At 29.0% G+C, this 23398-nt stretch overlaps 5 protein-coding genes and 1 pseudogene across 6 annotated transcripts; 3 read left to right on the top strand and 3 right to left on the bottom strand.

The window, feature by feature from the left end:
- Nucleotides 1-1409: 1409 nt before the first annotated feature.
- On the top strand, nucleotides 1410-3089 carry MKS88_001898 (DNA primase large subunit; the record flags this gene model as incomplete). Its single annotated transcript, XM_067214865.1, has 1 exon — nucleotides 1410-3089. The coding sequence occupies one exon, from the start codon at nucleotides 1410-1412 to the stop codon at nucleotides 3087-3089; it is 1680 nt and encodes a 559-aa protein (XP_067074200.1).
- Nucleotides 3090-3848: 759 nt separating this feature from the next.
- MKS88_001897 lies at nucleotides 3849-5778 on the bottom strand (annotated as a pseudogene). Its single transcript has 3 exons — nucleotides 5758-5778; nucleotides 5611-5621; nucleotides 3852-5052 (listed from the first exon to the last, which is right to left on the bottom strand). Coding segments are annotated over exons 1-3 (1233 nt in total).
- Nucleotides 5779-6905: 1127 nt separating this feature from the next.
- MKS88_001896 (actin-like protein) lies at nucleotides 6906-8651 on the bottom strand (the record flags this gene model as incomplete). Its single annotated transcript, XM_067214863.1, has 1 exon — nucleotides 6906-8651. One exon carries the CDS (start codon nucleotides 8649-8651, stop codon nucleotides 6906-6908), a length of 1746 nt encoding a protein of 581 aa, XP_067074199.1.
- Nucleotides 8652-9753: 1102 nt separating this feature from the next.
- MKS88_001895 (SNARE protein) lies at nucleotides 9754-11744 on the bottom strand (the record flags this gene model as incomplete). The annotated part of the gene is made up of 7 exons (XM_067214862.1): nucleotides 9754-9821; nucleotides 10019-10103; nucleotides 10485-10541; nucleotides 10721-10850; nucleotides 11010-11122; nucleotides 11301-11370; nucleotides 11668-11744. The coding sequence occupies 7 exons, from the start codon at nucleotides 11742-11744 to the stop codon at nucleotides 9754-9756; spliced, it is 600 nt and encodes a 199-aa protein (XP_067074198.1).
- A 1615-nt stretch (nucleotides 11745-13359) lies between these two features.
- Nucleotides 13360-18252, top strand: MKS88_001894 (DNA repair protein REV1; the record flags this gene model as incomplete). Its single annotated transcript, XM_067214861.1, has 1 exon — nucleotides 13360-18252. The coding sequence occupies one exon, from the start codon at nucleotides 13360-13362 to the stop codon at nucleotides 18250-18252; it is 4893 nt and encodes a 1630-aa protein (XP_067074197.1).
- A 1391-nt stretch (nucleotides 18253-19643) lies between these two features.
- Nucleotides 19644-23354, top strand: MKS88_001893 (selenide water dikinase; the record flags this gene model as incomplete). Its single annotated transcript, XM_067214860.1, has 1 exon — nucleotides 19644-23354. One exon carries the CDS (start codon nucleotides 19644-19646, stop codon nucleotides 23352-23354), a length of 3711 nt encoding a protein of 1236 aa, XP_067074196.1.
- Between the last annotated feature and the right edge of the window lie 44 nt (nucleotides 23355-23398).

The following is a 23398-nucleotide window of genomic DNA, read 5'->3' as shown; positions in this document are numbered from 1 at the left end:
TTCTTTTTGATGGAATAAATAATATTATACATATTTTTAAACAAATTCTCAAGTCTTTTTGTCCATTTAATTAAGTTACAATAAACATAATAACCCTACAAATAATTTAATCGATATAAAACTGTTATTTATCAGTATATCTATTTTAGTACGAAAAGAAGAATTATTATTTGAAAGGTGCTTGCCATTTTTTCAGTTAACAACTTATTTTAGATAAACTTACGACTATAAGGGGTTAAGAAAAAATGGAAATAGCACTTTACAGACATTAAAAAAATAACGAGGGTGTCTAAAGAAAAGCTAATTTATTAATGTAAATATTGAAAGAAATTGGGATAAAAATATTAGAGGTAAAAATAAGACTGGAGGTAAGGCCTAAAAGGGAATTATTCGAGTTTTGCTCTAGTTGGTATCTTCTTATGATCTCGCTATTTTTCACAATCACTTACGTCCTTTTGCTGTGCTATTATTTTAAAAATCTCTGTTTCCTTGGAAATCTGTGGTTTTTATCTTTTCTTTTACCGTATTTTCATGTTGTTCAATTTTTCCCGCATTTGGTACATGTATATTTATATATATATTCTTTTGAGACAAACTGTAATTTTTTTTCTTGAGTGATTAGATTCTTCTAATAAATTATTTTATTTACGAATAACTAAACTTATGTCCCTTCGCCTCCTAAGACGTTCTTAAAAGGAATGACAAAATTATAATTATTTTATGCTAAGTATGTTAATATTAACACACTAAAATATAATACATTCATTTCGTATGTAATGTATATATTCATATATACTTGCACGGTTAAAAGGGAAAAGAAAACGTCTCACTTCTTTTTCAACATTAACGCAAAAAATATACGCTCTCTAGTGAGAATGGGGGTATATTTGTGTTATTTCCATTTTATTTTTATGTAAATTTTGAGCATTAAATCGCTATATATGCTAAAAATTTATTTCTAAAAATATCTTAGCAGAATATTTTGTCATTCACATTTTTCAGAAAAGAAAAGGGGAAAAAATAATGAAAAAAAAAGAAAAAAAAAAAAAAGGTGTAATAATGAACACACCATTTTTCAAATTACAAAGATATTCAATTATTGAATATTTCCAAATAACATATCAATGGCATGTTGAATTATTGCAATGTTATAAAAATACTGTATAGAAGAACCCTCAAAGTGCATAACAGTGTGCTTTATATATGGGGAAATGTGTAAGTAAACATATTTATGTATACGCTTTTGTCCATACAGCAAACACTTACAAGGTAATATAAACCTCATCAATCCAAAAAAAAAAAAAAAAAAAGAGAAAAAGAAAAAGAAAAAGAAAAGAAGGCAGCAACAATATAGGGAAGCAATAAAATAGCAAAGTAATAAAACTACTTCTCAACAGCTTATTGACAAAATGATAGTGAGGAAGAGATCCATCAACGGGATGCCCGTGGGGAAGGGAAAGGCAAATGAAAAGAAACTTCAAAACATTACAATTAAAAATTATGAAATTAATAACAGTAATACCTATTCTAGTAATGATGATACTGGGAAAAATGATACCAGTAGTAATCATACAAATAGTAATGACAAAAAAAGGACCTTCTTCGACTATTATGGATGCATATACCCGTTCAATATGCCCATAAGTCTGTATAAATATCCGCCCATTTTTGGATACTGTAGTTTAAGCGATTTTCAAGAAATAGGGGCGAAACGACTAGCCTTGTTACAGTTTTTAGATACATGTACAATTAGTGAAGATGAAAGGGATCAATATAGTAACGGTTTAAAAAAATTGGAAAAAAATTATTCAGCGAATAATTATATGGAAAATAAAAGCAAACAAATAAGACAAAAAATATATGAATATAAATTTGGTATACAATCAATGAAAAATTATAATAAGGAAGAAATGGAAAATATTATAATGACAGATTTGTTATCTCATTATATATTAAGGATTGCATTTTCAAAAGATAAAGAAAAACAACAATGGTTTTTGAAACAGGAATTAAAATTATTCACCTTCCGATTAAATGAGTTAAAATATATTAATGTTTTGAATGCACAAAATATTAGTGAAAGCGAAAGAGGATTAATTCATTTATTAAAAAGAGAAAATTTAAATTATGAATTTATATCTAAACCTACTGTATCATATGGTAATAAGAACGAAGAATGGGATAAGTATACAGATTTTATTCCAAATAAAGATACTATAGAAAAATTATTTAAAGTGCCATTTTACCCAGATGCTTATTTTTTAGTAAAAGATCATAAAGTATGTGTGGAGAAAGCAGTAGCATATGTGCCTGATATTTATTTAGATGCTATCTTAATTACACAGTTTAAAATAAATATTAAAGAATCATTTAAATATTTAGAACAAAATGAAAAAATGCTTTTAAATGTCCATAATGATAGTAGAATATCTTCGTTCCTAGCAGCTTTACCAAAAGCATATGTTGCCAAAGATTTTAGACAAAATTATGAACATACAGAAGAAACAAGATTAATGCCTCAAAACTTGTATAATGTATATAAACAATCATTTCCTCCTTGTATGCGTAGAATTTTTGTTAATTATTTAAAAGAAAAACATTTAAAACATTGGGGAAGACAACAATTATGGTTGTTTTTAAAAGGAGCAGGTATGACGTTAGAAGAAAATATTCATACCAATAGATCTATATGGTTACAATCAGATAAATTTGATAAAGAACATAGATATACCATACGGTACATGTATGGAAAAGAAGGGAAGAAAACTGATTTTAGTCCGTACAATTGTTCAAAAATAATAAATAACTTTCCTGTACCTTCAAGTGGTGATACACATGGTTGTCCTTTTAAAAATTTTGATGAAGCGCATTTAAAAAAACTACTTTTCTTTTTTGGGCTCTCAGATGATCAAATTAAATCAATCATGCCATTTAAAAAAAATAATGAGTATCAGTTAGCTTGCGTGAAATTTTTTATGGAAACACATCCCGGATCCACTGGGGACGGAGTTGGAAACCACCCGAATTCGTACTACATCGAAAGTAGAAAGTGCGTAACAGAAAGAAAAAAAAAGAAACATACACAATGACGTGGTAACGTAGTGACGTAATGACAAATTACTTATACCCATTTTCACACCTGCACGTTCAGATGTAACTATTTAACTTTTCTGTAATTTGGTATTTATTTATTTATTTATTTTTTTTTTTTTTTTAGATATTACAAATCAAAGGCAGCCAATTCGGAAAAAGAGCCAAATTAGCAGGACATATATATATATGCGCGCGAGTGTCTGCTTTGACAAAGAGATGTAGTACTGAAATGAAGCGGTGCATGTACCCTGTAGCAATTATTAAGTGTTGACAAATTTAAGAATGTTCTATGTTTTGGAAGCGAATGTTCTACGAGGATGTGTTCGTAAATATATATATATAGGTGTAAGTAATATAAGCATGTATAAGTAATATGTACATGCATAAGTAATATAAGCATGTATAAGTAATATGTACATGCATAAGTAATATATACATGCATAAGTAATATGTACATGCGTAAGTAATATATATATATATATATATGCATATGCACGTATATGTGTGTCCCATACCCCTTAAAAATTGAATTAACCGAATTAAGTATTATTCCATTTTTACGTAAAAAACACGTTTTAAAAATAATTAAATGTTCCGTTAAAATGTTTTCTGCATCTCCACCCCTATATACAAAACATATTTTTTCATCCCCCCATGTTAACTGTTTTTTTAAAATTTAATATATTTTTAAGTTGATAAAAAAAAGAAAAAATATTACATATAAACAAAAAAAAAAAAAAGAAAAAGTACTATTATTACTTTTCCTTTTCCGCAATGACTTGATCAATTTGAGTTAACAATTTGCTCAACGTTTGCGCATATAACAAATTTACATTTAAAGGACTCGAACTGTTTGATGCATCTGCCTCTATGAGGCTTTCATGTGTTTCCTTTTCCTTCTGTTCTTCCACGTGTTCATGTATAAGGTTAGAATCAGCTTCTTCTGTGGTATAGCGTAAGGACGATATTTCATTATTATTGCTTAGCAGATGGGTATAATTTTTGAGTATTTTTTCGACAAAAAATTTGCATAAGTAAAAAAGTTCCTTAGATGATGAACTGCTGATATCCAAATCGCAACAGCCAACACCTTTTTGGCAAGCATCAATAAGATTTTGATGAAACGTTATCCTACCTGCATATTCTACATGCATTTCTGAACACATTCTATCAACGGTATATTGGGATACAAAAATGGATTGATACATATTTTCTACAACACCTAATATAGATATATTTGTTTTTTTACAAAATTCAATTTCCTTTTTCACATCACAGATTGATAATATATGAGGAGTAGTAACTATTAAACATCCATCTAAATTATTTTTTAAATAAGAACATATGGTTAGATGTTCATCACTGGTCCCTGGAGGGGTGTCAATAATTAAAAAATCTAAATTCTTCCAATATACGTCACATAAAAATTGTTTTATTAAACCATTTTTTTTTGGACCTCTCCATATGACTGGGTCATCAAAATTTGGTAGTAAATAACCAACAGACATAATAGATAAATTATTTTTATAAATTGGTATCCATCCATTCATACTATAATTTACATCACTATCTAACGTTTTTGTTAACACAGGTATAGAAGGACCACATATATCAATGTCCAACAAACCAACATCATAATTTAAATAAGATAATGCAAAAGCTAGCTGTGCTGCAATAGTTGATTTTCCTACTCCACCTTTACCTGACAAGATCAAAATTTTGAATTTGACATTTTTTAAATTTTCTTGCACTTCACTAAAAATTTGATTTTTCTCTTTTTCTTTTTCTTTTTTTAATTCTGGATCATTACAAATTTTTCTATTGGGGCACCCTTCACAAATTTTGGATTTTCCTGCATTTTCACTATCTACACCTGGGCATTCTTCTGGGATAGTATCATTTGTCGAATTCCTTACATTCGCTCCGTTTGCATTATTTGTTATATTCGTTATATTCGCTCTGATAGATTCATTTTTTTTTTTTTTTTTTTTTTTTTGGATCCTCTTACTATTAATTGTGCTATCAATTTCTTAGTTGAACCTTTTAGCTGTTCGCATATGCTATTTCTCTTGATGAAAATGCAGCTCAAAGTTACTCCCACCAAAGATCCAATTATCAGGAGGAGTATATTTTTCCTAGTATACGCATGCATGTTCATAGACGTTCTTATTTTGTGTATATAAGGAGGGCGATGGATTTACATAAACCTATGTGTACATATATATATGCGATTCCTCCTGCAACAAAATATTATGGCTTCCCTTATACTAACGAAGAGGACGTTCACGACATTATCGTCAATTTTTAAATTTTATAATTGAAATTAAAAAAAAAAAAATTATGAATTTTATATATTCGAAATGTTATGCATCCCTATTTGGTATGTTATTCCTTTGTACAATTTGTACGTGTATGTTAAAAGGAAGGAAAAACGTGCACTAGCGCAAAAAATTAGCTGAAAATATGTTTGCTTTACGGTGAAGTGCTGGAGATGATACAGCGACTATTACTTTTTACCAATTTTTATTCTAAACCCACGGAAAACGCTCGAAAAAAAAAAAAAAAAATAAAAAAAAAAATAAGAGAAAAGAAAGGAAAAGAAACGAAGTAAAAATTTGCTATAGAAAAAGAAGCGAAATGGTAACTTAAAATTTAGCTCCAAACCTTCGACCAGTAGTCTATCATTTTACTTTTTAGCCAAATTAATTAAATGTTATTACCAGTAAGGGCAGTGCCTTTTTATGTAACAAGGAATAACAGCGTATTGAAATTATTATATATATGGGGTAGTGGTACCTGAGAGTTTTTCATTTTTGAGCAAATGCATCGTTCTACATGTAGAAAATAAACCAAGGCATATATAAATACGTTGGCAGGTAAGTGTGCAGCTGAGTAAGTGCCTATTCATAAAATGAGGAAAAAATGCCTCTCTTTCCGAGTATGTTATCCTTTCCGGTATAACGCTCAACACACGTTTGTAAAAGCTAGGTTTGCAATAAAAATAGATGAAATAAAAATGAAGAATAATTTCCCATTATTGCTCTGCTATTTTTATAACCCCATGGCATAGCCTTTTAATAAACAATCCATTCATTTTTTTTGCAAAAATAATAGTATTAAATTGTGAAACGTAATATGTGATTGTCTTTCGTAAATTTTAGCTACGGTTTAATCCACCTTACATCAACATAAAAAAGGGAGAGATGAAAAAAAAAAAAAAATTAATATTAATAATAATAGCAATAATATAACAACGGAAAATAAAATAAAAAAGGAACATTTGAACAAAGGATGTAAAGTAATTTCGTTTTGTTTAATTTAATTTTTTTTTTTTTTTATGACAAGTGGCACTTGGAAGGGGATAAGGCAAATGGGAAAACGCCCCTGTAAAAATATAATATTACTTGAAACGTGTATGAATATATGTATATGCTTACGTCTGTTCGTATGTCTGTGCTTATGTCTGGCTTACATCTGTGTTTATGTCTGGCTTACATCTGTGTTTATGTCTGCGCTTACGTCTGTGTATGGATATATATGCTTATATATTTGCCGGCTACAGGAAAGCAAGCGGCGGTGGGGGTACGGGCATGAAAAAAGGGGGTATAAAATGTATGCACCCCCCCTATATATGCTCCGATGTACGTCCCCAATATAGGAATTAGTCACTCCTGAAATAATGTAATTACTATTTGTAAAAGTACATTAATATACCATGAGATGAGCGTGATGTGGATAGATCGTGAATGCGCACGCAACGGCAAATTACGTGCTGACTACTTGATTGTTCCGTGTTAATACTGAAAAAAAGGCTAATACAGTAATTTCCCCTGTAAGCTAAACTTTTCGAGTATACTTTCTCCGTACTCTTCGTAATCCTGTTTTGTCACGTTGTAATTGTAATAATTGAAATGTTCCAAGAAGTAATGTGCCCCGGAATATATAGCATATTTCTGTAATAGTTTCCTTTTTAAAACATGTACATTAATTACTGTTTTATTGTAAAAATTTTGGTTCTTAAGTAGTTCATATAGCTCATTTTGTAATCTTTCTCTAAAACCTCTTATAATACTAGTACCTCCAGTAATATAAATATTTCTAAACAATTCTTTTCTGTAATCAATAGGACATGCTTGAATTGTTTTATATATTTGTGAAGGTAGAGTAGTTTGAGTAAAAATGAAATTAAAATTAAGATCATATTTGTGTAAATTCTTATATGACTCTGTTTTTAAATATGTTTCTAAATGATATTGTGAGAAAAATATTTCTGTTGAATTAACAGCTGAAGCAAATATTTTATTAAAATTTAACTCAAACGAATTAATTAAATAATTTTTTGGATTCCTATTATATAGTAGAGATAAATATGCACACTCTTCTTTATTTTTTGGGGTGAACACACGTTTATCTTTAGCCACTTTTGCAATATCTATAGAAACATCCTTTTGATGCATTTCATTTTTTTTCATTTCATCTAATATCTGATTGTCTATATCATATCCTCCTATGTAATAAATATTTGTTAGATCAGGTAAAGGAATTCCGTTTATTATAGGTGTACACGAACATTTAGTGCTTCCAATATTTACAATAACAGCAATAAAATTGAATAGATTTAACTCCTTTAATTCGGAAATCCATTCACTTGAATATTTTTTGTCTCCGTCCTTTTTTTTCCCTGCACAGGTTTTCTCCTCATATGATTTGCATTCGGTTTGTCTTTCCTCCGCGTATTTTACCCCCTCTCCTATGGCATATCTTACTTGGTTGTCGCCCCCACAACAGTTTACCTCCTCATCTGTGGAACTCCTTACTTGGTTGTCTTCCCCCCGATATATTTGTCCCTCACCTGTGAAATCAACTTGTTCCTCTGCCTCCCCTCTGTTGATGCAACCTACCCTACAAGTGTAAGACATTGGGTTTTCTTTGTTATCATCCTTATAGAAAGAAGCACAAACCTTCTTTTTCAATTCATCCAATATAATGAGAGAAGACACAAAGGAAGGTTCCTTAAACGCAATACTGTGCACTTGAAATGTGTCAAATAGAATATCTCCAATGGTAGCAAAATCATTCATGGAATTTCTACTACTAAATGGAATAAATAAATCTTTATTTTTTAAATTTATTTTATATATATTACTAAATGAATGATAAATTGATTCTTCAATAATATCATAATTTTTATAAGGTGGGTAATCATACCCTAATTCTCTCCATGGTTCTACTATCTCCATTTGAGGCAATCGCAAACTTTGTAGTTTATAGTCTAACTTGTTTACTAAACCTACTTTGAATGAATAATTATTCAAGGTTAACAACAATATATTATTTTCTATGCGTAAATAATTATTTAATTTTAATATATCACTGCATGTTGTATTTGAAAAGCTGCTAAAACTTAATCTGTGATTTAACTTTTTCTTCTTCTCGCTAGATGGTACGGAGTGTTCTACATTTAGGTGAGGACCTATAGGGTTATTTAGTTTCATGTACAAACTTTTCGTTATGGGGCTATAATTCAGTATTTTCTCTTCATCTATTTCGTTGTTCATTTTGTTTTTAAATTTTTACCTTGATGCTTATGTTTCGTCGTTTGTTTGTTTGTTTGTTTGTTCGTTTGTTCGTTTGTTCGTTTGTTTGTTTGTTTGTTTTATATTACATTTGGTGTAAATGTGCTCAAAGAAATACATACCCACGGCGCATACGTATATATATACATGTATATACATATGTATGTATGTATGTATACCTCCTTGCGAACATGTGGGTATGTAATTTTCATGTTTCTCCTCCATTACGAAACACAAGCGCTACTTCCCCCTAATGCACTTATCTCTCGTTTTAGTTCTGTGTTCATCCGCCTCCTCACCTTATTTTTTTATTCTTTTGTGCTGTGCTTTTTATATAACACATATGATTCGCATATAGATAGTCATGCGTTTCTCTCTATATACATAATATATACATTTCTATTGAGGTACATTTCTTTTACATTCCCTACGTATATATGACTTTTTGTGTGTTTGCTTATCTGTGTATATATGTCTTTTTTTTTTTTTTTTTCTTTATTTTTTTTTATATTTCCAATTTGTTTTTATACACTAAAGTAGTTCGCTTACATGAATGAAGCGCGTTTTCCTCATATATTGAAAAGGGGTAATAAAATGTCGCAATATTTATAGTGATAATATTTAAATTGGCAATATTTAAATTGACAATATTTATATGTTTTATGAGTATGTTTATTTATATGTTGGATTAAAGTTACTTGTAATAATAATGTAAGGGGTGCTTAAATAAAAGCAATATGAAACGAGCTGCACATTTAAAAGATTTATAATTGGAGTTCCCATTTTTTAATTTAAAAAAGTTTTATCAAACTAGGACAAGAACAAAAATGTACGAAAAGTGTGTAGAATTAATGGAGTTGTGTTGTCTATAAACAATGTTTGACGCCATAATAAGGGAAAAAAAAAAGTAAAATTCGACAAAAAAAAAAGGAGTGGATAGTAGTGGGAAAAATGTAAGCAAAGAAAGAGGGGTATAATACGGATATAATAAAATAAATATATAGAACGAAAAATAATAATCAAATTTACATAATATTGCAACACTGTCTTCTTTTAAGCTTTTTGCGAAAAATAATAATCAAATTTACATAATATTGCAACACTGTCTTCTTTTAAGCTTTTTGCTTTGCTTAAATAACTGTTTTGTCGTGGCTGAAAAGAAAAAAAAAAAAAAAAATGACCTCCGTGAAAAACATTAGTAAAAATTAAACGAAACAACTAATTTGCAAAATGCATAAATATGTTACAATATATATGGGTTAAAATGATACGACAAAGAATTGGTATATACAGAATATCTGCATAACTACAAAATGGATAAATAACGAAATAGTAAAATGGGAAATTACTCGAAAGGTCTTTGCTCTTATCAACAAGAACGTCCAAGTTCTCCCTATTCCTGATAAGCGCATCCATGGTTACTCTCACTTTTTCCTTTAAAGGATAGGGAAAAAATAAAGAAAAATAAAATAAAATAAAACGAAACGTAAGGAAATGACACATAAAGAAATGAAATGTAAAGAAATGGAACGCAAAAAAAATGGAACGCAAAAAAAATGGAACGCAGAAAAATTAATCGCAAAAAAAATGAAGAGCTGGAAAAGGCAAAATCTATATGAAACACAGCTTATATAACATATTAATAGTGGGCATTAATAAGGAAATGTTCTTTTCCTATGATTAGTCACACACACACATATATATATGTACGTATACAAGCACATATGTGTACATATTTGTGTGCATAATTTTTTCCGTATATCAACACTCCATTATAAGCAAATTGCAATTTTGCACATTCTTTTGGAATATTACAATATTTTCGTTAATTTTTATATTTGTCTGAGCTATAGCATCACAAGTTAAGGGGTCCTACAGTTGGGGAAGAGTAAGTAGTAAAATATGAGAAAGAAATCGAGGAAATAACTCAAACACAAATCAATGTTGTAAACAATTGTTACAGTCTATTAATACAAATACATAATACAAACCATTGACATATTTATTAGTAGCATGAATATTTTCCCTTATTCACTCCTTATTGGACTTACCTTATATTTAGCAAAATAAGAATTCAAGTTAAAAGATATTTTGTTGTCTTGCTTTACTTGTGACCATTCTTCTTTAGGTATGGTTTGAGTAAAATTCATGTAAATTTCGTTAATCATGTAAAAGGCTACTCTGTTGAAAAGTACGCGAAGTGGAAAGTAAAAACGTAGACAAAAATGAACTTAAAAATAGAGGAAAAAATGAACGTAAAAATGAAAGGCAATATATACGTCTTAACAACAAAAAAATAACAATTCATATAATGTTCCATAAAAAGAAAAAAGAAAATACCTCTCAGGATAATCATCGGTTGCTATTACTATAGGGCATATATTATCAGTGTACTTGAATGCAAAAACGGTGTTGTTCTCGTGCGTTATAATTTCTTTTGTATTATACTCTATCTAACAACAGGAAAAAAAAAAAAGAAAAAAAGAGAAAAAGAAAATGAATAATAAGAATAAGAGGGTAAAAATGACGAAGTGGTAATATGACAAAATGGTGAAAAGACAAAATGGTGAAAAGACAAAATGGTAAAATTGCAAAATAGGTTAAAAAACAAGCAAGATCATGTTTTCAAACCCTTGAAGGAACTGTTCTGGCTACAAAAAAGGCGGCCTCTTTAAATGCTTTTTTTTTAATAAATGAATAACTAAAAAAGGTAAAATAAAGGAGTACACATATATATATATCTTCACGAATGCATGTTTATGTGTGTAGAGATTACATAGATGTTTCTATATACATATATAGACACGTACATACAGCGAAAAACTTGAATGCTCAGCTAGAAGTTATAATACACTAATGAACAACATAGTAGGGATGAGCTCGAAAATAATAGTTAGGATATTAAGAAAGGTAAAAAAAAATATTTTATTCTTTTTTCTTTTTTTCTTTTTCTTTTTTTCTTTTTCCTTTTTCTCTTTTTTTTTTTATTTCTTTTAACGCGTTTAAATCAGTCGCGGTGCACAGGAAAATAACATCATCTACATGTCTTGTTAAAATAATAGCTAGTAAATTCATCTTTATTTAACAAAAATAGAAAGAATATCTTTAAAAGTGGAGGATGAAACTATATTTCTTCGAATGCGTTTATGTACACACATGTATATGTATACATGAATATGCCTGTATATGTGCATATGTACGTGCATATATGACGAACAAGCAGGAAAAAGGTGCAAATTCGTATACACTGTTAGCCCAAAATTAAAATGGTACGTTTTTATAGTTAAGAAGCCGAATATGCCAACATTACATAATATCACACATGCAACACAAACAGACAAAGGATTAATAGACTCCTTAAACGTTAGGAACTTTTTGTGGGAGAAAGGATTAACAACAAAAAAAGTTTACGTGCAATACGTGGTAGAGTAAGTTTAACGATAAAAATAAAAAAAAATAAAAAGTAAAAAAAATAAAAATGAAAAATAATATAGTATAAAATAGTATATGTTTTTTAACATATCTTTCTAAAAAAAATGAAAAGGAATTTTACTTCTATATGCGAAGTTATATTAAAGTAAAATTTTATATATCAAAATTGTTAAAAATATACATATAAATTTATATATATATATATGTATATATATGTACACATTTTGGAACAGTAAAATGAAAAAATAACTCCTTACAACTTCGTAATACCAAGAAATCACACCTTTTTTACACAAACAAATGGTGCTACTTATTTCATCTAGCAATATTTTAATAATTTTTTTTATCAAATGTTAATGCCATGCACATACTCGTGATTCCTTTTTTCCAATTATATATTACTGCGCCATATATATTACTGCGCCATATATATTACTGCGCCATAAATATTACTACGCCATATACATTACTATGTTATATTGCGCAAAATATTCGACCTTTCTAGAAAGAAATTTGTTTTTCCTTTACATTTTATACATACGTAATATTTATACAAATTAAATTGTACATTATGTAAGGGACAATCGTGATAAATGATCATGTATTATTTTATATATAAACATCGCATAGGCAGCAGCAACATTTATTTATGCAACGTTAAGAGCAAACCTTTTTTTTTTAAGAGGGGAAAAAAACAAAAATTCCCCATATATTCGTTAATTAAAATATAAAAAAATTATATATAGTCCTTGAAAATTTTTTTTTTTTTCTTTTTTTTTTAATATGGCATATTATTTCTGTCATTTTATATATCATTTTAACTAGCATGTTAAATGTTATATTTGTTATTTTAAAATAATTTTTTTTGTAATAAAATTCTGCTAATTTTTTTTTTTTTAATAAGGCTAAATTTACTTTTTTTTTTTTCTCTCAAATTTATGACAAAATGAAGACCATTTAGTTTTTTTCATTTTTATTTATATAAACATGTAACATGATAAGAAATATAGTATTCTGGCTGTTTTTTTTTTTTTTAGTTGCTTCGCTCATTCGTTTTTTCACTCTTTCACTCTTTCACTCTTTCGTTTCTTCGTTTTTTTCCCCTTCTTTGCATACGTTCGTATGCATATGATTAGTACGTATATACACAAGTTTCCAACTTGGTGACTACTATTTCTTTTAGTTTAGTTTACTCTAGTTTACTCTGGTTTTGTTCCGTTTCGTTTTTTGGTAAAATGGCCCCCGGGTACCCTCAAAAATGGACATCGAATATGGCGGTTCGAGGAGTTTTAAAAAATATATGATGAAAAAAGAGGAGAAAATCCCCTTATCCTATAACAAAAAATATAATGCAGAAATAGGCGAAAGTTATGACAGTACAAAAAAAGGTTCATTGTTATTTATGAACTGTAATTTTTACATTGATGATTTTGTAAGTTTATTTTCTCTATATAACTCATCATCATCATTAGAGTTATGTGATGATATGAGTAGCATGCAAGAGACGGTAATCCATCCGAGTGAACAAAAACAAACAGATTATTCTAATGAATCAAATTTTTATATAAATGATGCTAATGACAAAACTATTGATAGATATTGTACTCCTATGAAGAGTCAGGATAGATCAAGCACTTGTTATGACTATGAGAAAAGCGATCATGAAAAAATATATTATTGGAGTATATATAAAAAGAATAACACGAATAAGGAGGAGGAAATAATGAATAAGACACCTATTAAAAGCACATATAACGAAACAAATACAATAAATAGTAATACATGTAACAACAATTTTGATAATTTTATGAAAAGTTATCAAGACGTTTCTTCTTGTAAACGAAATATACATGCTTCTTATATTAACAAAAAAGAGCAGTTAGAAATTTTAATAGTACAAAATGGAGGAATTATACATAATGCATTAACAAGTAAGGTCACACATATCATCAGTAACAACATGGCACTAGGTTCTAAAAAATATATGGACTATAAAAAGGCAGTGAAAAGGTCCAAAGTGTTTATAGTTGTAGACAAATATATATTCGATTGTGTTACTTTTAGGGCCCGTTTGCCTGAGCAGTCGTACATACCGTCCCTATTGCGTTATAATTCGCATCAAATAACAGAGTATTTTTCATTTAAGGGTAGGAGGAGCAATGAGAGGAAAGTGCAAATAGGGGAAGAAAAAAACCAATGCAGTGAACACATAACTGCGCAAGGTCAAAAGGAACAAACGGAACAGACGCAAAGCAGTAGTCCCTCTTCGACCCCTTGCGAGAGGAGCAGCAGTACGATAGATTCAATATGTAAAGAACGGCTAATTGATGATAATTATGTGCATCAGTATAACGAAATGAATGGCTATTCTAAGTGTAAAAGTAGCGTTAACTGTGATAGTTCAGTGAACAGTTGGACTAGTGCGAGCAATCATGTTATTATTTATTCGGGAAAGGACACACTCGATAGTGGCATAACTGCACGTGGAACAGTTGCAAGTGGCGTAGCTTCAAGCGCCATAACTTCAAGCGGCACAACCGTAGGAATACTGAGCAACGAGCTTAAAAAGACAAGAAATAATTATGTGCAAAATAACAAACATTTACAAATATTAAATATGCAAATGAACTATGAAAATTTAAAAAAGTACATCGTATACAACTCCACTGAATATTTTAAAAGGTTACAGAAATATTATCTAGACAAAGAATTGAAGGAAAATGTTTTTACAAACGTGTCCGCAAATTTACATATAAATAAAAACAATTTTGAAGAATTTTGCAAAACATATAAAATATTAGATCATTTAAGTGAGGAAGAAATCAAATGGATTAAACACAAAAGTGAGCTAAATATAAATATACAAAATGTTTGGGAAAATGATATAATTCATTTTTTTTTCGACATTGCTTTAAAAAAGAGAAGAAACTATGGTAGTAGTAGTAGTAGTGGTGGTAGCAAAAGCATGATGAATCCTCTACCGAGAGACAAAAATGAAATGAATGTAGAGGAGAAAAATAAAAGTGAGAGCAATCATCAAGATAGTCTACATGCCATTCATAGGGAAAACATACCATCGGAAAAACTCATAGACAGTGTACACGATTACTTCTATAACTCTCGACTATACATTTTAGGTAACTGGAATTACATATCTAGAGTATTTTTTAATTTTGAAGATATTAAGGAAAAGGATAGCAGGAAATTCGTTTATTTATACATCGATTTTGATAATTATTTTTTGAATGCAAGTCTAAAAAGTGCAAATTTTTTGAATTGCAAGAAAGAGAATTTGGTGAGCGAAATTTTATGCGTATGTCATAGTTTAAAAAAAGAGGAAAGTTATGGAATAATAAGTGCTACAAATTATTGGGGAAAGAAGAATCGAATTTTTAAGGGCATGATAAAAGGAGAAGTAACAAAAGTGCACAAGAATAATATTCATTTTATAAAATACGATTTTACAAATATATTAAAGAGTAGTTTTCTGTTTCTATTAGTACTAATAAATTATTCTAAAAATGTTCGAGTACTATCTGTAGATGAGTCTATACTTCAATTATTTTATGAAAATGAGCAAGACATTTTTCTTATTTCTAAACAAATATCTGATGATATTTATAACTTAACAAATTTGACTGTCTCCATGGGAATTTCTAGTGACTTGGGTTTATCGAGAAAAGCCCTAAAATTTTGTAAAAAGCGCTTTCTCTTTTTCGATTTCTACCATCACTTGAGCATATTCATTGGGAGGGAGCAGAAGCGGAAGAAGAAGTGGGCATACAATCTCGACAGTGGTTTCCATCCCGACTTTTTTAATAAAAGCACACCAGGAGGGGACACCCAGGGGGGAGCAATATCAGATGTGGAAATTCTGCCAAGAGCATCAGAAGAAGGGGAAGATGAAGCAAATAACAAGCAGAATAATTATGAGCACACAAGCGAGTTGCTTAACTATGCAAGAATTGAAAAATTATTTGAAGAATATATCCTTTTTGAAGAAGAAAGGAAAGAAATTTTATCAAATGCAAATGAGGCAAATGAGGCAAATGAGGCAAATGAGGCAAATGAGCGATATACTGAGGAAGAAAATAACTACTTCTTAAATGCTATTAGGGGAAAAGTGGAAAAAGAGGTTGACTTAATTTTTGATAAATTTATTCAATTAAATAAAGATAATTTAGAAGATATCATAAATACCTTTTTTGAAAGGGTTACACATCCGATAAGTAAATATTTTTTTTTTTATAAAAAGAATGAATATTACTTAGAGATTTTGAAAAAATTAAATTATTTAAGTGGAGATTTTATTTATTTTAATATATATTACTTTCCTGCTCACACGGAACCAAATTCATCATCATTAGATAGTAATAAAATGGAAGTGGTAAAAAATGAAAAAAAAAATGTAGACAAGTTTGATGAAAAAAGAAGTATAAATATTAGTGTAAATTATGGAGTTCGATTTCAAAAAATAAATGATTTTTATTATCTTATATATTTTATGACCAAACAATTATATATACGCTTAAAAATAAAAAACCTCAAGGCGAAAAGTTTAAGCGTTCATTTTTTCATTAAAGAAGAAAATGAAAATGTAAATCCTATCAAATATTTAGGAAGAGGAAAGGTTATTAGAATAAGTACTAAAATTAAATTAAGTCATTACACAAATTGTTTTTTTGTATACTTTTTTAAAATTATATACAGTTTTGATGTGTTAGCAAATAATTTAGCTGAGTTAAGAGGTGTTCAAATTGTTTGTTCGGATGTAATAAATCACGATACACATTGTAATCATAGTAAGAAAAGTATTTTATACTATTTTAATGTGAGCACTAAAGGGGGTAAAGTGAGTATGCAAGAAAGTGAGGTGGTGGGAAGTGGGACGAGATGTGTAAATGGGTTGGCAAGGGAAGAGGAAAAGAAAGAACAAGGGAAAGGGGAAAGGAAAGGGGAAGAGAAAAAAGAAAGCATCATAAGGAAAAATAAAAAATGTCATGATAATGCCCATATTACGGAGGAGAGAAAACAAGGGGGAGAGGAAGTTAAAAAAGGAACGATGAGAAAGCCCAACAATCTAATGAACCATATTGTCAGTAAGAAGAATAACAGTGGAAACATAAACAAAAAAAAATCAATAAGTAGGAGTATAAATAAAAAAACAAGAAAGGTACGAATTAGTTGCAAACCAGATGAAAAGAGCTACATTAACAGCTTTAGAAATATAAGAAATATCTTGAGCTACTTTTTAAATACATCCATACAAAGAGGTGATAATGAGAAGAATAACAAAATAGCTAATGGTAGGAAGCCTCCTATTCCTTTTTCATTTGAAAATTGTGCACATAGAAATATTCAAAAGAAAAATTGCACTTTGGTGAAGAGAAAACGCGCCTCTAATGCCGCTACCATTCCAAAGAAGATAAAAATTACGAAAAATTTTAAAATTTATGATTTCTTCCCAAATATTATAGTAAAGAAGAAAAAAGAAAACAATATTCGTTTGGACGATATGAGCAAAAAATGCATTAATGAAAATGTAATAATACAGACAAATATATTCGACAGCATAATTAATAGAAAAATAAAAAAAGAAAATCATGTTAAGGAAGAAGTAAACTGTTGCTATTTGTGTTACATGGAAATACGTGAAGACGTGATGGAAAAACAAAAAATAAATCATGATAATGATAATGGTAATGGTAACGATAATGATAATGGTAATGGTAATGATGGTGGTAATAATAATGATAGTAATAGTAATAATTGTAAAGAGCAGTGCGCAAATAACATATTTTGTTATACGTACATTAGCAATTGTTTACATTCAATAAACCAGAAAAATGAAAAATTTGTTTTGTATATGTATATAAAAAAAATAATTTCATCCTACATTTCTTACTTTAATAACGCATTTCATAATCATAATTGTTGTAACAAATTCGCAGATCAATATTACTTGTACAAATTTATGGCATATGTTATTGACAATGTGTGTGAAGAACTGCACAGCAAAAGATTTATTGATGTTTTGCACATATTTTTGAAAAATTTCAAGTATATCTGGTGCTTAAATAAAAAAAAATTTCCTCCCTTACTTCATAGGACTCTGATAAAATACAATGTGCAGCATCAGTTAAGTTCTTGAATTTTTTTTTTTTTTTTGTCTCTCCAAGAATTTTTATTCAAAGTGTTGTAATTTATTCGCTTCACATGTTGAATTTATTTTTTACCCTGCAGGATGTGTATATTTCTTATCAAAATTTTTGCATTAAAAAATTATGCGTTATTTGTGCAACATTGTCATTTATTTTACTTTGATTTTTTTGTAGTTTGAAGGTATCCCTTTGAAATTTTTTTTTTTTTTTTTTTCTTACAAAGTGTACCATATGGGCTTGCACATATATGTATTTACCTTATAAATAAACATATATACGTATGAACAATTATTGTGTACCTTCACAAGATTTGTTAGCATAAACAATTTTTTTAAGTTTAAAACAAGCCTTTCAGTTGCAGCAAAAAAAAAAAAAAAAAAGAAAGAAAGAAAAAGAAAGAAACATTCTTCTTTTATCAGTATAAATGTAAATTTTATGGATATATATACGTGCCCACATGTATTTGTAAATAATTATATGTACACACGTATACCTTTATATTTCTTTTCTTTTTTTTTTCTCTCCTTATGAGTCCATTGTTGTTTTATTGCTCTCAAAGGTTTGTTCTTTAATAAATACTCAAAACGAAAAATAAAAAAAAAATATTCAAGTGCAACATCAAGAGAAGCGACAATTTAGGAGCCTCGCCTAAAATTAATGCCACTACATGCTCATAATTTTTGTCGAATTAAGTGCTTAAAACGCTGCTACACTTAACGCGTGCGCAAGTAGTTATATTAAAAGAATTTAATTATGGTATATTTTGTTTATGGTTTTCCTTTTTTATGCTTTTTTTTAAAGCTTTTTTAATATTTATCGTTCATGTTCAGCCAAATACGATTGGCCAATTACCGTTTTTACGCAAGAATTTTTTTCAGTCAGCACAATTATAAAGATTGCGTTTACATGCCTGTATGTATACTTGTATATATAAAAGTATAAATGATTATCTATAAAGGTATATGCATATATTTATGATCGCTTTAGGGAGATAGTTAAAAATATACGCATTTTTGCGATATTTCTACATTATACAATTATTCAAATGAATCCTTCTACATGTACATATTCATAATATATATATATGTATATGTATATGGCAGCTTTTTCTTTTCTTTTTTTTTCCCATGCATTGCCCCTCCTTTAGCTCCCTTTCCATATTTTATTTATCTTTCCCCTTTACTTCAAATATTACATTTGCCATTCTTGCAATATTCGCGTATTCGTACATAATACATTTTAAATTTCAGCAATTTGTTTTTTTGTAATTGTTATTTTGCGCAGCTTATCACATTGTACCCGTACGATAATTTATACGTATCACTAGAGCATACACTTTTGAACCATTAACATTTGCTGCTTTATCCACGTATTTTTGAAGATGAGGATATGCAAGCAAATTGACCCGGTGATGGACATTGTTATAATAGGATTTGGCATTAGGAGTAAAAGTTTCATTGACATATTTTTGGAAAAAAATGAGTTAAAAGGAGTTAACATAATTTTAATATGTAAAGATGTTTTCGTCTTTTTAGATAAGTATGTACAGAACATCGAAAAGTGTAGGGATAGTTACATTGATATATATAAATATTGTAAAGAAAGAAATATTCTTTACATTAATGAAAAGGTTGAATATATAGACTCAATTAACAAATATATTTCCTTTAGTTCGGATCGAAATAAATTAAGTTATGATTTTTTATTATGTGACTTTGATTATAAAAGTTCATATTTATTTAGTAAGGATTATTCTCATTTGAATATATATCCATACAAAAATAAAAATTTATTTTTTTATTATGTACATGTCATGTATTTATCTTTAATTAGTGCAAATGGTATGAACAGGACAGATAAAAAGTTATATTATAAATGGAAAAAATATTTTTTAGACAATATAGTTGTTGAAAGGTTTTATAATTTTTTTTCTTACAACGATAAATACGTGGAAGAAATTTTTCATAAGTATCATACCATCGTACATTTAAATTTGAATGGATCTTATAGGAGTACAAGCCACAGGAATGAAAATGTATCTGTTGTATTTGAAGAGGAAAATAAAACTACGGTTAAAGAGAATGAAACTTGTCATGAAAATGATTTTTTAAAAAAACAAAATGGGGAAGAATGTTTCCTTACAATAGTACTCATAAGCGATAACATAGATTTAGGGAAAAGCTTGTACTTTGAACTTTTTGAAAATATGAAAAAATACTGTCTGTTCATAAAAATTATGTATATACATATTTCTTCCAGTCCAAATGTAGAAAAAATAGACTTTTGCGAACATTTTTTAGTAACTGATTGTATAAAAGAGGTGAAAGAGATAAACAAAAATAAAGTAATACTATGCACGGATTGTAAGAGTGGAGATATAGTTACAGTTAATTATGACGAATGTTTTAATATGACTGAATTGCGCTACCCATCTTACGTATATAAGTCAGGTTATAAAACATTAAATTTAAGTAACGAAAAAGTTATGAATAATTTCTGTGAGATGAATAAGTTCTATCAGATGAATAAATTCTGTCAGTATGAAAAAGATGATAAGCTATATTTTTTCAATCAAATAAAAAATTACGATGAGTACACAGTATGCCACACTATTTATTTAAATATATATAATAGTATTCATAAAAAGAAGTATATCAGCATAGAAGATGTTAAAAAGAATGTCCACATGAGTAAAAAAAATGGAGGAAATGCTACCATTTCTTTATACTCTAGCATTGAATTTAACAACATACTAAATTACTTATACGTCACGATAGTTGAAATTATAAGAGCGTTTTTTCACCTTGTATGCAAGAATAAATTTGTACAGAAAAAAGTCCATTTAATAAAGGAAAAAAAGAAAAGGATAGATAAATATTTTTATAAAAGTAAAATGAGTGCGCATGAAGAGACATCCATACCTTTGCTCGTAACCCTTCTTTTGTATATTTACAGTAAAGTAGTCATTTATATTCACATCCTTAAGGGTATATTTCCCGTTGAAGGAGAGGAACAAGGAATAAGCGGTAAAAAGAATGAGGGGGACCACAGTAGTTCCAATGATGGTGGTAGCACAAGTTGTAGTAGAAGAAGCAGCCGAAGCGGTATAGAAAGTGACAGTAAGATCATTTGCAGTAAGAGGGTTAATCCTTTCGGTAGTAACAGTAGTATATGTAATACTAGCAACAATGCACACGCACTGCTACCAGCGTACATGTACGAGTTTTATCAAAAGGAGTATGAAAAAAGACTAAGTGCTACTAAGAGGACCACATATAAAATTGTCCGAAGGGAAGAAGAAAAAAATTCAAGTGATAATTCTTCTTTGAGCGTTATAATTGTTGAGCAGAACAATATAAGGGGTGAGAAAAGCAATAACCTGAACAGTAACAACAACTATAACGTAATGAGTTGTGTAAGTAAGAAAAAAGTAGATTTATATATAAAAGAAAGTATTGACAAAATAATTAATAGGAACACGTGTGGAGGGTGCGGTTCAAAGGTGCCTTCAAATGTTTTATCAAATTCGTTAAAGTTGTTAGATATATATAATTCATCAAATGTATATCTGGGAGTTGAAGGTTGTGATGACTGTTGCATATTTGTCCACAGTAAATCGAAAAGAGGTGAAAACAGTCCAGCAATTGTTCAGACCATTGATTTTTTTAAATCTTTTATTGATGATGAATATATTTTAGGGGAAATAATAGCGATTCATTGTTTATCAGATATATATAGCATGGGTGGTATTGGTATTTGTGCATTATGTGTCTTAATTGTAAAGGACAATATAGAAATAAAATTACAGCAAAGATTAGAAAATATATTAACAGGGTGTTGTCAGAAATTAAAAGAAGAGAAATGTGTGTTGAGTGGTGGCCATACATGTGCGGGTAATGAAAATTATGTAGGTTTAGCAGTCACAGGAAAAATAAAAAAGAAGATAATGCAAAGAGGCGATAACATAATGGAATATATAGGAGCAAAAAAGGAACAAATGCAAAAAGTTAGTGAAAGTCATAAAATTGTGAAAGATAAGGAGGACGCAAAGTATCAGCATGCCATGATAAACGACACAGATGATAACAAAGTAAGTGGACAAGAAAATAATTATGAAAATGCAGATGAAGTAGCGTTAAACATGTTTAAAAAACAGGAAATGCTAAAGGAAAATTACTTGTTTTTACCTAAAGGAAGTAGAAATATAAATGCAGGGGATGTAATAATTACAACAAAGATGTTTGGATTTGGATTTATTATGGCTGCACATTTATGTAAAAAAGCAAAAGCTAGATGGGTCTATAATTGTCTTGATGAAATGTTAATATCAAATAAGAAGGGCGGTTTGTATTTTTTAAAGAATAATGTTAAAGCTTGTACAGATGTAACAGGCTTTGGTATTTTAGGACATCTAAACGAAATGATTAAGTGCTCAAGAAGGGATTTTTATTTAAGTAATAGAGTGCCTGATGTGTTAAATAATGGGTTGTTTAAGAATCATGAGGAGAGAAGGAATGATGTGGACATGGGTGAAACTAGGGTAGGAGCAGTGGCAGTAGAAGACAGCAACACAGGGATAAACACATTGACAAATGGAAAGGAAAATGGCGAGGCCAAAATAAGGGGAAAATACAAAGAAAATGACAAAAACTGCAGAAATGACCAGAACGGCAAAAACGGCAAAAACAGCAAAAATAGTAAGCCCATCAATTTCATTGGCGCAAAAATAAAACTAAGCAATATCATAATTGCTGAAGGTGTCCAGGATTGCATCGAAAATAACATATACTCATCCATGTATAAGAAGAATCATTACTTATGTAATAATATTATAAATTTAGAAGAAGCTTTACTAAATGATAAGTATGGTGTTCTCTTTGATCCTCAAACAAGTGGGGGCCTAATGGCTATTGTAGAAAGAGAAGAAGCAAATAAAATTTTACAAGATTTAAAAAATATAGGATATAAAAATTCATCGATTATAGGAGAAATAATAAATGTGCAATATGATAAGTTCAAATATATGTCTATAAATGAGGTTTCGTTAGATGACTATTTGGACACTTCAGACTCTATATATATTGAATGTTAAAAAAAAGAGAACACACGAAAAAACAGTAGATAGGGAAATATGCC

Source organism: Plasmodium brasilianum, chromosome 7 (genome assembly GCF_023973825.1).
Source record: "Plasmodium brasilianum strain Bolivian I chromosome 7, whole genome shotgun sequence".
Taxonomy (NCBI): domain Eukaryota; phylum Apicomplexa; class Aconoidasida; order Haemosporida; family Plasmodiidae; genus Plasmodium; species Plasmodium brasilianum.
This window is presented reverse-complemented; position numbering and strand designations above follow the sequence as displayed.